At 36.3% G+C, this 15,110-nt stretch overlaps 1 protein-coding gene across 4 annotated transcripts in view; it reads left to right on the top strand.

Annotated features, from left to right (window-relative positions):
- Window positions 1-13,780, top strand: part of MIPOL1 (mirror-image polydactyly 1) — a 284,075-nt gene extending 270,295 nt beyond the window's left edge. For all 4 annotated transcript variants that reach the window (XM_043489769.1, XM_043489765.1, XM_043489767.1 and 1 more), the window contains one exon: window positions 13,010-13,780. In XM_043489769.1, coding sequence (XP_043345704.1) covers window positions 13,010-13,076 — 67 coding nt within the window. In that variant the 3' untranslated portion in view covers window positions 13,077-13,780. The remainder of the gene's footprint in view (window positions 1-13,009) is intronic.
- Window positions 13,781-15,110: the final 1,330 nt, after the last annotated feature.

Below are 15,110 nucleotides of genomic sequence, written 5' to 3'. Positions count from 1 at the left end.
GGTGAAAGTAAAGTCCGATGCTGTAAAAAACAATAATGCATAGGAACCTGGAATGTTCGGTCCATGAATTAAGGTAAATTAGACACAGTCAAGCAGGAGATGGCAATATTTTCATTTTAGGGATCAGTGAACTAAAGTGGATAGGAATGGGTGAATTTAATTCAGATGACCACAATATCTATTATTTTGGGCAAGAATCTCTTAGAAGAAATGGAGTCACCCTCATAGTTAACAAAAAAGTCCAAACTACAGTATCTGCATGCAGTCTCAAAAACAACAGCATGATCTTGGTTTCGTTTCCAAGACAAAACCATTCAACATCATAGTAATCCAAGTCTGTGCCCCAACCAGTGATGCCCAAGAAGCTTAAGTTCACCAATTCTAGGAAGACCTACAACACCTTCTAGAGCTAACACCAAAAAAAGATGTCCTTTGCATCATAGGGAATTGGAATGCAAAAGTAGGAAGTCAAGAGATACCTGGAATAACCGGCAATTTGGCCTTGGAGTACAAAATAAAGCAGGGCAAAGGCTAACAGAGTTTTGTTAACAGAACATGCTGGTCATAGCAAACACCCTCTTCCAACAACACAAGAGATGACTGTACACCAGATGGACATCACCAGATGGTGAGCACCGAAATCAGATTGATATGTACTTTGCAGCTGAAATGGAGAAACTGTATATAGTCAGCAAAAACAATACCAGGAGTTGACTGTGGCTGAGATCATGAGCTCCTTAATGCAAAATTCAGGCTGAAATTGAAGAAAGTAGGGAAAACCACTATTCAGGTATGACCTAAATCACACCCCTTATTACTATACAGTGGAAGTGACAAGTGGCTTCAAGAGATTAGATCTGGTAGACAAAGTGCCTGAAGAACTATGGATGAAGGTTTGTAATATTGTACAGGAGGCCATGACCAAAATTATCCCAAAGAAAAAGAAATGCACAAAGGCAATGTGGTTGTGTGAGGAGGCTTTTACACACAGCTGAGGAAAGGAAAGACATACCCAACCGAATGCAGAGTTGCAGAGAATAGCACAGAGAGATAAGAAGGCTATCTTAAATGAATAAGGCAAAGAAATAGAGGAAAACTGTAGAATGGAAAAGACTAGAGATCTCTTCAGGAAAATTGGAGATATCAACGGAGCATTTCATGCAAAGATGGGCATGATAAAGGACAGAAATGATAAGGACCTAACAGAAGAAGAGACTAGGAAGAAGTGGCAAGAATTCACAGAAGAGCTACACAAAAAAGGCCTTAATAACCCAGATAATCACAATAGTGTGATCACTCAACCTATAGCTGGACGTCCTGGAATGTGAAGTCAAGTGGGGCTTAGAAAGCATTACTATGAACCAAGCTAGTAGAGGTGACCAAAATCCAACTGAACTATTTCAAATCCTAAAAGATGATGCTGTTAAAGTGCTGCACTCAATATGTCAGAAAATTTGGAAAACTCAGCAATAGCCACAGGACTGGAAAAGGTCAGTTTTCATTCCAGTCCCAAAGAAAGGCAGTGCCAAAGAATGTCCAAACTACCATACAGTTGCACTCATTTCACATGCCAGCAAGATTATGCTCAAAATTCTTCAAGCTGGTCTTCAGCAGTATGTAAACCAAAAACTTCTAGATATACAAGCTGAGTTTCGAAAAGGCAGAGGGACCAGAGATCCAAAGTCCCAACATTCGCTGGATCTTGGAGAAAGCAAAGAAGTTCCAGAAAAAATGTCTGCTTCATGCAAAATGCTGGGCTGGTTGAAGCTGGGAGAAATATCAGTAACCTCATCTATGCAGATGACACCACCCTAATGGCAGAAAGTGAAGAGGAACTAAAGTACCTCTTGATAAAGGTGAAAGAAGAGAGTGAAAAAGCTGGCTTAAAATTCAGCATGCAAAAAACTAAGATCATGGCATCTGGTTCCATCACTAGGACTATCCTAGAAGCTGCAGAGCAGGGACAAAGCACAAGAATCAGAAAAGGAACTTGCTGAAATTTGTGTTCTTTTTAAAAATACCACTAACATATCCCTTTCTCAATTCTTCTAAATCAAGAGTTTTTAATGGAATAGTTAAAAATGGTTTACCTTATTTTCAGTTTGTTTTCCCTACCTTGTCATGCACCTGCTTGTTTTTGACTCTAATGCTTCTCCCATAGAAGATGCATGAGATGTATAGAAGGTGCGTCTATAGCAATTTTATTCCTTTGTATACTTCATATTTTTCTCCTTATAAGTTATGAAGTCATAAAGAAGAGCTAGAGATGCTGGTTTTTGGAATTAATAATTTATTCTTATCACATTGACAAAATTCCTCCTGATACAAAAAGCATAACGTTAGTTCTCACTAAGAGTGAAATTTCATTTACCATCTTTCCCACCAAGCCCCCAAACTCCCTTCATTCTTTTCAAATAACTATTTTATCATTCAGTATGCTTCTGCAGGGACCCTTAACATATGCATGTGTGTATAATATTTATTCACAAACAAATAATGTCCTGTTGATTTTTGAGAGCCTATTCTGCTAGTTACAAGAATACATTTATCAACAAAACACATAATGTCCCAGCCCTCATGGAGCTTCATGAGGTTGTTAACTGGTGTTGAGTTTTCTTGGGAATCTTACATAGGATTTAAATATCCTCTGATAGACAGTTAAAGAGCCCAATAAAATTGTCACTTGATCTTACTTCATTCTATTATCTCAATCACTTTATTATGTTAAGTTAGAGGCTTAAGCAAAATAACTCCATTATCTTCCGTAAGTACTTTCCTAATAGTATCATCCATGCACTAGCACTGCCTTGAACAATTGGAATCCAGCAGACTATCTAGACATCTAACTTACTAACAAAGACTTAATTAAGCCCTGGATAAAATTATACCAAAATTATCCACTTAAAATCCAAAACTTGAAGTAGAATTACCTTAGAGATCCTGTAAAGAAGGAAATATAGCTTTAATTCTTCTCCCTGTTTTAATTTTTAAGTGGGATGAAATAAAAATAATGCCAAGCTTTATGTATTTTGATTGTGGTATTTCCAACTTTTATGTTTATTAGTCATCTAAATTGATGCTAATTGATATAATGATTGTTTAGTGAAACTAATTTTCCAAGGTTACATAGAAAATAGCAAATGTTAGTCTGTGTTTAAAATATAGGTAACTTTTCATTGCCTTGTGTACCCTGATAGCTCAGTTGTAAAGAATCTGCCTGCAATGCAGGAGACCCCAGTTCGATTTCTGGGTCAGAAAGATCCGCTGGAGAAGGGATAGGCTACCCACTCCAGTATTCTTTGGCTTCCCTTGTGGCTCAGCTGGTAAAGAATCCACCTGCAATGCGAGAGACCTGGGTTCAATCCCTGGGTTGGGAAGACCCCCTTGAGAAGGGAAAGGCTACCCACTCCAGTATTCTGGCCTGGAGAATTCTATGGACTGTACAGTCTATGGGGTCACAAAGAGACACAACTGAGCAACTTTCACTTTCACTTCACTTCACTTTTCACTTCACCTTAGATATTAGTGACATTGAATAAGGAATGTCATATATCTAATCTAAGCACTGTTGAATATACATGTACTAAGTTTTTTCTATGCTCTGTTTAATCTCAAAGATAAATCCAAGTTTATTATTTAATTTCAAGGTGAAAAACAATTTCTTACTGTTAATATACATTAACATTAAAGTGGAGCTAAACAAAGTACAGAAAATTAAATGACCCAAAATTGTGGTGTCTAAGAACAGCTTATTCCTACTTTCTCATTATTTTCTTGTTAATACACCTCTTGTTCACAATACTTATAATCTTAGAACTATTTGCAAAAGGTATAGCCTGAACTCATTGTATCATAACTTAGCTGAAAATTCCTTTTATGGCACATCTTTACAGAGGATTTTGTGTTAAAAAAAAAAAAACTTGATATAACACACATCTATAGTAGACACATTAAAAACTCTTTTGAACACAGCTGTTTAGAAGGTGCCATTCACAAAATAAATACTCAAGAAGTATTTCTGAATGAATGAATGATAGTATTTGATATAATGACATATCTGAAGAGCTAAATTAATCTATCCATATTATTTCCTTATATGCTTTATTCTAAAAACAAAATATTTTTACACAGCAGAAAGACTTGGAAGAAAGAATTGAATTAGATTTGATTATATTGAAAGTTATGGTAGAAATCAGCAAATTAATAAATGGTTAGTAACATCTTTTAAAACTAAATATTGATTGCATGTACCAAACTTTTTTATTTTGTTTTTCTTTTTTAAATAAATGTAGATCCAGCAAAAAAATACCCAGTTGACAACAGATAGAAACAACCTTATCTGAGGAGATGATAGTCACACCCTGGGTGTTGTTTAAGACATACTGCAAGTTTCAAAATGTGTCTTTTGTAACACCTATCAATTGATAACCTGAAATTCCTCCATCAGAGATTCAGATTGAGGTTAAAGCTTTGTTTTATTGTAAAATGTAGTTACACTTGATAGCCTTTGTTTTTTTAATCATATAACATTTAGGATCAACACAGCCACAATTTTTTTTGCAGCTGCTCCTGTCAAAGGTAAAAGCCTATTCCCCCACCCTTTGAATCTAGGGTGGCCTGTGACTCCCTCTGACCCAATAAAATAAACCAAATGATGTTGTACAACTTCTGAACAAGGCCTCAATCGCCCGTGTTCCCAGCTCTTGCTAACGCATGCTCACCATGTGAGTAAGCCTGGGTTGGTCTACTTGGGCATGAGATCCGTAAGAGGCAAGTCCTAGCCAGAAGTCAATACCAACTGTCAGGCAAGTGAACACCCAGCTGCACCTAGCCCACGTTAGCATGATTAAGTAAAGTAGCTGTTGTTTTAAGCCACCAAGTTTTGGGTGGTTTAGTAGAAGTACTAGTGTTAGTCACTTAGTCGTGTCTGACTCTTTGCGACCCCATGGACTGTAGCACGCCAGGCTCCTCTGACCACGGCATTTTCCAGGCAAGAATACTGGAGTGGGTTGCCATTCCTTTCTCCAGGGGATCTTCCCAACCCAGGGATCGAACCCAGGTCTCCTGCCTTGCAGGCAGATTCTTTATCATCTGAGCTCCAGGAAAGCCCTGGGTGGTTTATTACACAACAATAAACAACTGATTAAAAAATATTAGTTGTCCATGTCCAAGATAGAATAGACTTGGCTTGGCTTGGATTGGTAGGCAAAGCAGGTCAGCATAGAGTCATTTGTACTAAAACTCTGTGTAAGCCAGTAGTGAAACATGGCAGCATTCAAATGGAAGTAAAATTCCAGATCAAGAGAAGTATCAATACCACTTTCCTTTCTAATTGATTAACCTGAATTATTAGGTCAGACTCAATATTTTTAAAAACCTAGATATGCTGAAGAACCTGCGCAAAGAATAATCAATATGGTGATAGTCTATTAACTTTAATATGCAAAACCATTGACAGCTGGAAATATTAACCTTGAAAAAAATAGCCTAGTAAGGACATGGCAGTTCTTTTAACATTTGAGACCACCTCATATAGGATATCAACCCACTCCAGTGTTCTTGCCTGGAGAATCCCAGGGATGGGGTCGCACAGAGTCGGACATGACTGAAGTGACTTAGCAGCAGCTTATATAGGAAATCAAATAGTGTAATGACGTGAAGGATAGATCTAGGCAGATGAGTGGAAGATCCAAGGAGACTGATTTCCTAGTAAGATAAGAAATAATTTTAACCATGTTACTGTTATTCAGCTTCCCATTCTCACCACTTTCTGCTAGTTGTTTCCACTTTGTTCACCATGACTTTTCACCCCACTCTCCCATCTACTTCTGCATTCACCTTTTTACTTACAATTTCTTTTTCCATTCTGTTTCATGTGTGAATAGTCTTTCTTTTCTCTTCTCCATTTTATTCTCTCTTTTATTGATCTTTATTTCTTACACATACTTTTATGCACATATGTGTGTTCATATTTATATGTTGTGCCTTTACAGATTTATAAATGTGTATATATATGTGTATTTTTTATGCATTTGTGTTTTTTTTAGTCTGTATCTTTCAGTTACATAGTGTGCCTGAGATTGAGAAAGAACTTTTTGTTTCATTCTTTACAATTTATGCGTAGGAGGGTGGGTTGCTCTTGTTCAGTCACCCAGTGGCATCCAACTCTTTGCAACCCCATGGACTGTAGCCCACCAGGCTCCTCTGTCCACAGGATTTCCCAGGCTAGAATACTGGAGTGGATTGCCATTTCCTACTCCAAGGATCTTCCTGACCCAGAGATCGAACGGACATGTCTTTTGCCTCCTGTCATTGGCAGGAGGATTCTTTATCACTACACCACCTGGGAAGCCCTACTACACTGCATCTTTCCACAACTTCTGCACTGAATGTTTCACACATACATTCTACCTGAAACTTGAATTTACCAAGGACACTTCTTTCCTTGTAGCCCCCTAAACACCAGTCTTTTCCCCATACGCTGTAGACTAGAAAGAAGAGTTCTCTGGTTCCCTGTTGCTACTTTCATACCTTCTGCATCCACATGAAAACCCTCCCTTCTTTGAGATTTATACCATCCAGCTTAATTATCACTATGTCTCTCTCCTCTCCAGTGATATCTACTGATCTCCTTAAATGTGAGATCAGTGAGGTTCCTTTAATGTGCATTTCAAGTACCTGGTTCAGTGTCTTCCTCTCTACCCCAACCTCTGCCTTCATGCAAAGAAACTTCAATATCAGTGGCCCATCAATCCCACTAGCATTCCTTTTACATGTCCAATATCACCTCCCTTTCTTGTCCCATTAAACCTTTACTGTTCCCTGCCCCCCCACCCCAACCCCTTCCCAGCATTTTTCTTTACCCTATGCTTTCAGTAGAGAACTCTGCCTCTCTCAATGGGGAAAATTGAATCTAGCAATGATGAGTTCTGTCAGTTAAATGCCTCCACCTCTACAGAGTTATCCACAGCTCTATTCCCCGCACCTCTTTCCCTCAAATCTCCAAGGAAGAGTTTTCCAGTCATATTTTTAGTGATAATGCTGCAAGTTGTGCTTGTGATTCCATTCTCTGAGACCCTCCTTAAAAGATACTGTCTTCCTCCATTTTACTTTAGCTTCTTCCTACAGTCTTCTCTTCTATAGTCTGTAAACATATTCACATGCCATCCATTTCTTTAAGGACTTCCTCAGCCATACATTTTCCTGCAACTATAATCCCCTTTAGTTTCCACCCAAAATCTTATATTTTCTAGCTAAGCCTATACTTCGTCTTCACTTTTTCACATTCCATGAGGCTTTATCCTACTTCTATCATGCTTTATTAAAGCTGCACAGAAAAGGGTATCATTTCCTAATGTTCATTTGTCACTTGCATCTTATTTAAGTATTTAACCCTGTTGATCACTCTCTTCTTGAAATTCTCTTCTCTGCATTCTGTGACAGCACCTACTCTTGATTTATCTTTTGCTTCCCTGACTGTTTTCTCCAATTCTTTTGTCAGTCCTTTTCCTTTAAGTATTGGATTTCATTTTGGTTCTATCTTCTTCCCACCCCCCTCCCCCTTTCTTTTGTCTCTCTTAGCATTTCCATCCACTCCTGTGGCTTCAGTTACCACCTAGGGCAAGACCTAGTCATGACCAACCACTGCAGTCTCATTTCCCAACATCTTCCATGATCCTGAGAAACCTGTGAAACCATCCTCCTGGTAGGACTTGACACACACCATGCTTTTCATACCTCAGTGCCTGTACACATATTCTTTCCTTTGTCTGATATTCCCATCCTACCCCCTCTCCATATCCACTCTTCTTGAGGCGACTGTCTCCTTCTTATCCTTCAAAATTTAACTGAGGCATCATCAGAAAGCCTTCACAGGCACTTCTTTTTCCCTGCCCAAGCTAGGTTCTGTGTAATACCCATGCTTACCCTTTTATTACAGCATTTACCAATAACTGATTGAAATTACCGTATAAAGATGTTTCTCCACCTTACTGCTCCTATGATCAAGAACCATGTCCTAGTCTTTGAATAATCAATGCCTCGAATAGTGTCTAGTTCATAGGAATTACTAAATAATTAATAAATAATTAATAAATGTTCGTCAGTTGAACTTAAATCCATATCATAAGCTTTTTAGGTATGCAGTTTTATGACCATAAGTACATCCACATTGTTGTGCTCCTGAGAAGTTATCTGGACTCCCTGCCTGTAGGCCAACTTACCTCCTTCTCATCTCTATATTCTTGCCAGGGGGAATCTTTCTAAAATGTAAAGGATGTTACTAGATGAGGTAAACCCTTTTATTGCTTCCCACTGTCTACATTTGTGGTTTTATCACAATCTTTTCATAGATCCAAGCTGCAGTGAGAAAAAAAATCATTGAACCAAGGTTTTCTAAATTTTTTTCAACTTAAAAGTTAGCTGAGTTAATGAATGGCAGCATTAATCAGAATAAGAAATACTGAAATATGCATGGGAGGTGAAATAAGCTTTATTTTAGATATGTTCACTGTCATATGCCTGTGAAATAAGCAAGAGGAGCCATCTTGAAGGCAGTTGCATATATGAGGGTGAAACTCAGAAGAGAGTTTTGGGATGATGATCTGTACCATAAGCATTTAAGTGAAATCAAGGGAACAAATAACATCTTTTGAGGAAAACATAAAAAGTGTTTAAAGGTGATAAAACAACATTTAAGAACTAGCATAGGAAGAACAGCCATAATAGTAAAAGAAAAAACTACATTTAAATCTCTTTCTTGTCCCGCTGCCATGGTTTAAAGAGGGCAAGACCTTTGATGCTAATGGACAACCCAAAGCATTTTTAGTGGTTTTGCTGTTTTCTCTACTGGAAGGATGATTTTTATCCATCTCTCTTGAATTTCCCTGGTTCTTTCTCCTTGGGAAAAAAGATAATAATAATTCAGAAGTCAGATATGTTGGATGAGACAATTTTGTTGCCTAAATAGTAGAAATGGAATTTTTTTCTAAAAAGAAAATTCTCCTGCTAATAAGAATTCTACTCTCACCTTGACAGAAAAACCAAAAATTTCTCTCAAAAATGAAATCTAAAAAGCAAAAAAAAAAAAAAAAAAAATCTAAAAAAAATTTTTTAATGGGATCTAGTTTGTTTATTTATAGTGAGATTTTTGCTTCACTACAATTCAACTGAAGATGAGGAATTTGTTCTGTTTTCAGTCCTTTCTCTCACTTTGCAAAAAAATTATCTAGTCAGTAAGAGTAGTCCAAGGCCATAAAAAATCAAAACTAAACCTTAAAAGTTACAGTATTTTTGGAAGCAGTGGAGCACATCATCAGAGAGATCAAGGATGTGGTAATTACACCTTGCAGCGTATGCCAGCTTCAGACCTCAATAGCAGTGCAACTCTGGTCAGATTACCTTCTATATGCTTTGGTTTGTCATCTAATGATAATATCTACTCCATGGAGTTGTATTGAAAATTAGATATGTGCATAAAGTACTTCTTAGAATGTTGACACATCGTCAGTATTCCTTAAGTATTACTTGCCTTTTAAAATGTATCAAAATGTTCATTGAGTGAAAAATGAAAGTAAACCAGCTCAGAAAATTGGTAAATAACTTATGATTCATCTACTTGATGGAAAGCTATGTATTTCATTGTAGTATGTACATATTATATAGACATAAAGAAAATATAAAAGAGGAGTTATTTGAAAAAACTAAAGAGACCGCCCTGGTGGTTTGGTGGCTAAGACTCTGTGCTCCTAATGCAGGGGGCCTGGGTTCGATCCCTGGTCAGGGAACTAGATCCTGTGCACTGCAACGAAAGGTCTCACATGCCGCACCTAAGACTTGGTGCAGCCAAATAAATACTTTAAAAAAAAAAAGAAAAAAAAATCAGAAAAAAAAAAGAAAAAACTAGAATTTCTCTCTAAAATATAGCTGTAAATGTATTTTTCAAGTTCACAAAACATTTGTGTTATAGGAAATAAACTGTGTTATTTCCTAATTACATACAGTGTTATCAGTTTACTTTCCTATAATGTGTTACTAAACTAGCAGATGAAATATACGAGTAAATGCTTACCAATTTGACTTAAGTAATAACTTGAGGAAACAGTTTAATGTACTTATGAAGATAAATAGTACATTAACCTATAATCTAAAATCTGTAGCTTTCTATTAGCCCAAACGCTAGTGGAAGTGACTTTGAAATAAGAACAAGGAAACCAGGCCCACATTTGTTACTGTCTTATCTTAGGACCTTGTACAAGGGTTTCTTTTTCTGTCTGGGCTTCTGTTTCTTCATTTAGAAGAGAGAAATTCTAATCCTAGAATTCTAATCTAACTTTTTTCCTATTTCATGAATTTTGTGAGAAGCTATCATTGAGCAACATGTAAAGCAATTGGAGCCTATTTTATTAAACTACATAATTTTTTAAAGGATATTATTGATTAGGACAGTAAAGAATAACCTGCAGGCAGATCCTGCAAGGTTGTTCAACAGACAGACACACTTACCTTCCTGTCAGCACAGTCCATGTTTGGCAGGTATAGTCCATTCCTTACAGGAAGCAATAGATGCTTCATTGTGTTTCAAAAGTCAGCAAGCTTTTACAAAACGCTGTAATTGACATTTTTCTCGTTTCTGAGATCAAATTTTCTTAAATCATTCAACCTGGATAAACTGAGAATGTGGTTGATCTAGTAGTTGTTGAAATATAGTAAAGACATTGCAAAACATGATATTTAAGTATTTCCTCCTAACCTCTTACCGTCACAAGATGTAAGAGTTCTAAGTGGAAAGATATCTTAATGTATGAAGAAACTAAAGTAAGATGAGTCCATCTGTAAAGAAAAAACCAAAAGAAGCACAACGCAGACTCATCTCAGTAATTTAGCATTCCATTGATTCAGAATTCATAGTGATAATAACTATGCAGATTAGAGCTTACTTTTACATTATGAGGAAGTTTTTTTAATAGAATAGCAAATGATATTGTGGGAGAGAGATATAGTTAACTAACCTGAAAGTACTATTTTCTATCTTTCGGGACTTCCTTGGTGGTCCACTGGTTGAGAATCTGCCTTCTGATGCAGGGGATGCGGGTTCAATCCCTAGTCAGGGAACTATGATCCCACGTGCCGCAGAGAAACTAACCCTGCATGCCACAACTAAAGAGCTTGCACGCTGCCACTACTGAGACCGTGCTCTCCAGAGCCCATGCATCACAGCAGGAGCAGCCCCTGCATGGCAACTGGAGAAACCAGCACGCAGCAACAAAGACCCAGCGCAGCCCAAAATAGGTGTATTGTCTTAACTTTTTAGTCTATGCTGAGAAATTCTGTTAATGGCATATCAAGGTTTCTACTGGCTTCTACAAGTTTTCTAGCTGTTAGCCATTAATTCAGGTTATTAGCATATTTTACAATGTAGTTAAAATTTCACAGTGACATTTTTCTCCCCCCTCCTCCACAGTTCACCTTAGTGAAACTTTGTCTTAAAGAATCTATGTGATCCTAGGAATCATACTATTCGGAGAGTATAACAGAGCACTGGTTCTTATCACTAGGGAAAGTCCAACTAATACAGAGTCATCTGTAAGTACAGTGAATTGTCTAGTAAATCTTCTAGTTCAAGTATTTGCATCACTAGCTTAAAACTGTTTTAATGTCTGTATAATACTTGTGTAAAATTTACATTAGAGAAAATTGTGGTAATCAATTTAAGCAAGATTTTCCTTTTTCCCTGAGATCATAACTACATTTCTCAAAGCAGAGATTTTTTTATGCCCCGAATTGTTTCATGTCCCTATTTTCTGTTAACAGAACTCTTGATATATGCAGTCATCCATTTAACTTGAGCTGTTTTCAATGTTGCATGCAGCTGATGAGTCCATCTAAACCAGTGGGTATGACTCTGAGAATACCCTCATTCCTGTAGTGTCTGGCTCAGTGCTGTGTTTATTTGCAAAGGACCCTCATGCATGGATCCATATAAATGAGGCAAGCTGGAGCAGACTAGACTGTGTCGCTCACCAGTCTTTGAGGAGGGAGAATTGTGTATATGAAAGCTGCTGGGTATGAGCTTCCCTTATAGAGAAGATTTCTGTGTGTATGACATCAAGCAAGACTTTTGGTTGAGGTTTTATGCTTACTGTAAAGAAAATAGTAAGAAAAAGGCAATTGATGATCTAATTCTCTAAATCTTTTGAGACAAAACTCTTGCTGATGCAATGAATCTGATCTCTCTCCCATAGAGTAGTCTAAGAACCCTATAGAATGACTTCTGAACTTTTGAGTCCATTTTCAGTTTAGTTGGAGAATTTTTAATCAACTGAAAAATCACTTATATTTGACTCAGAAGTATATAGAGTCAGTGCTAGCCTATTTATATTACTCAGGAATAGAAACTTTTAAAATGTAGTAGAGAAAATCTGGTTTTATTAGCATCAAACCATTTTTATATACTTAAATTGTTTTGATGAGACTGAGACATCGTTTTTCCAACCTAGCCACCTAATACCTGGCTTTAAAGAGAAGAAATGTAATGCATGACAATTATACAGTATACCAACATATCACTTATTAAGCTCAGTAACAGGTGTAAGAATGATAGTATTTCTGTATTGAAAAATGCACTTCTTGGGTGAAAAATTGGTTTGAAACTGCTCAACATTTAATATGCCATCTTGTCATGGCATAATAGTGATTCATTCATAACTTTAATGCAAGTAGGTAGATGTATTAAAACTAGTAGCTTATGTTTTGCATGTAGCCTCTAAAACTGACGCAATCTGAAGATGGGGTTTAAGTGTGTGTTTTTGCTGTTTTTTTAACCTCAAATCCTTGGCACTCTGCGCCCGTGTCTCTCACTTACAGTCATGCTTCGTTTCTTCACATGACGACCAGAAGTGCTCGGTCACAGCTAAATACTGTCCTTTTTCAGTCAAAACATTCCTGACAATAATTGCACTTTTTATGTTCTTTATTTTTTTCCCCTCCCACCCCACTGCCCTCAACTTAGGTTGGAAAGGCTGGTGGACGTCCTGAGGAAGAAGGTTGGAACAGGGACCATGAGGACAGTGATCTGAACTGAAAAAAAAAAAAAAACGACAGTCTGGGGAAGCAATCACATCTGGTGACCAGGCTGCTTCATTCAACACTGTGTAAACACTAAAGCCTTAACTTAGCAAACAGTTGTTAGAAGTGGGACACTCCAACCACATTCCAAGCTGAGATAAAATCAAATCACAAATGTTTAACCACTTTGCTGCTGACTTGAGTTATTTATCCAAATATATTAACTGCAGACTTTTACCAGTGAATAGCTGTAAAGTTGCAGCTTATTTGTAATTATTTTATATCTCACTGTATTTAATATAAATATTTTTGCTGGAAGACCATTATAGAAACATAGTAAAGTTGGTCAGGATCATATCTTCACATATGGCCCTTTCTGAGTCAAATGCAGCAAAGTAAATATTGTCTAAACCTTAATCCACTGTGTTAGGTCAAAACTTCAAATACATGCATTTTTCAATATAGAGTTTATTTCCTAACCAATAAGAGAAGCACATACATAAGAAGCATATATAGTCTTCCTTCGACATATGCATGTAATCTTTTTTAGTATTAAAGAATATTAAGTATAGATACCAAGAATCAAATGTATAATTTGCTTTAATAAGAGCTTGGCATATTAAAATTACATTAATCAAAGCATGATTTTTTTCCACTACAAATAATGCACACTGTTTTCAATAAAAAGAAAGTATTGTTAATGTGTACTTATAAATTCATGGTGTTGGTATTTTTTAATGTTGGGTCTGAATAATGATCTAAACTCTATTTAAGCCATAGTAATTGCCCAGTCTGTCTACTCAGGTGGGATACTTTTGGGTTGAAAATTAGCATGTGTCACCATGACATGAAAAGGCAAGCACCCATGAAACATATGAAGTATTCTTTTTTTTTATGCCTTTTTTTTATGCCTTTATTTAGACTGTCATTTGAATTTTTGTTACAGAAGAGGGGAATCTAATTATAATATACAATAAAATTATAATGGAAAAATATAAAGACTTGTGGGAAAAAGTAAACCTGTGATTTGGTTCAGGAAACCTACTTTTTAAAATTTTATGGATAAAACTAAAATTCATGTATTTAGCTACAGGAAAAAATCTTTTTTTAAGATTGACTAGATGAGAAGCAAATAGAAAATAAATATGACCAGAATAGGATGAAATAAATAAGTAGAGATGGAATTAGTGAAAATTAAGTAGGCAAGTGAAAAATTTTCTAAGTCCATATGATCTTTTAATTTATCTTTAAGACTGAGCTAAATTATCTACCATTGCCTATTTTCGGGACAAGTACAGAATCATTTACTGCGTACACCATTGGAAATTATGCTTTTGAATTTTTTTTACTCTGCAGAAAAATGTAAGGTGCTTTATCATAGGGTGACAAAAGAATTGTGATGCAAACAAGCTGTATCTGTTTCTTATTAAACCCGTTGAATTAACTGACAGAATCATCCCATTGATTCAAATTTAGAATTTACTCATGTTGCCTGATTTTAATTTTGCTTAAACTATGTGAAAAATAAGGAAGAATAGGGGTTCAAAATTAACTGGATTTATTCTACAGTCCTAAAGAGAATTGTAGCCTCTCTAAAGCAGCGACTATCTAACTATAGAGATTTAGAATAGTTCCATCATGCATGTAGTTTTCTCTACTAGCTCTAATTGAAACATGTAACAGCTCCCTATGTGAAGGAACAGCCCCATTCAAGTCATGCAGGTAAGTAAAGAGAAACAGTTCTCATCACAAAATAGTCCATTCCTGAATCCTCTTCAAATAAATCGCAAGTAACTTGAATTTTCAATTTATTCCTGAATAACAGACGAAACTTTATTGAGTTATTTTGCTTGAGGCTTTATAAAACACAAAGTGTAGAATAAAGATATTTTACAATTTCCAAACATCTCTTTCTATAACTAACCAATCAGATTAGCACAACTAATTCCTATAATCAGTATACAGAACCTTTAAAGAATTTGATACCTTGACATTAAATTTACAAAATAGTTCTAGCATCTACTATTGCTCGGTGTAGGTAATCT

The sequence above is a fragment of the Cervus canadensis genome, chromosome 17, assembly GCF_019320065.1.
Source record: "Cervus canadensis isolate Bull #8, Minnesota chromosome 17, ASM1932006v1, whole genome shotgun sequence".
Taxonomy (NCBI): domain Eukaryota; kingdom Metazoa; phylum Chordata; class Mammalia; order Artiodactyla; family Cervidae; genus Cervus; species Cervus canadensis.
This window is presented reverse-complemented; position numbering and strand designations above follow the sequence as displayed.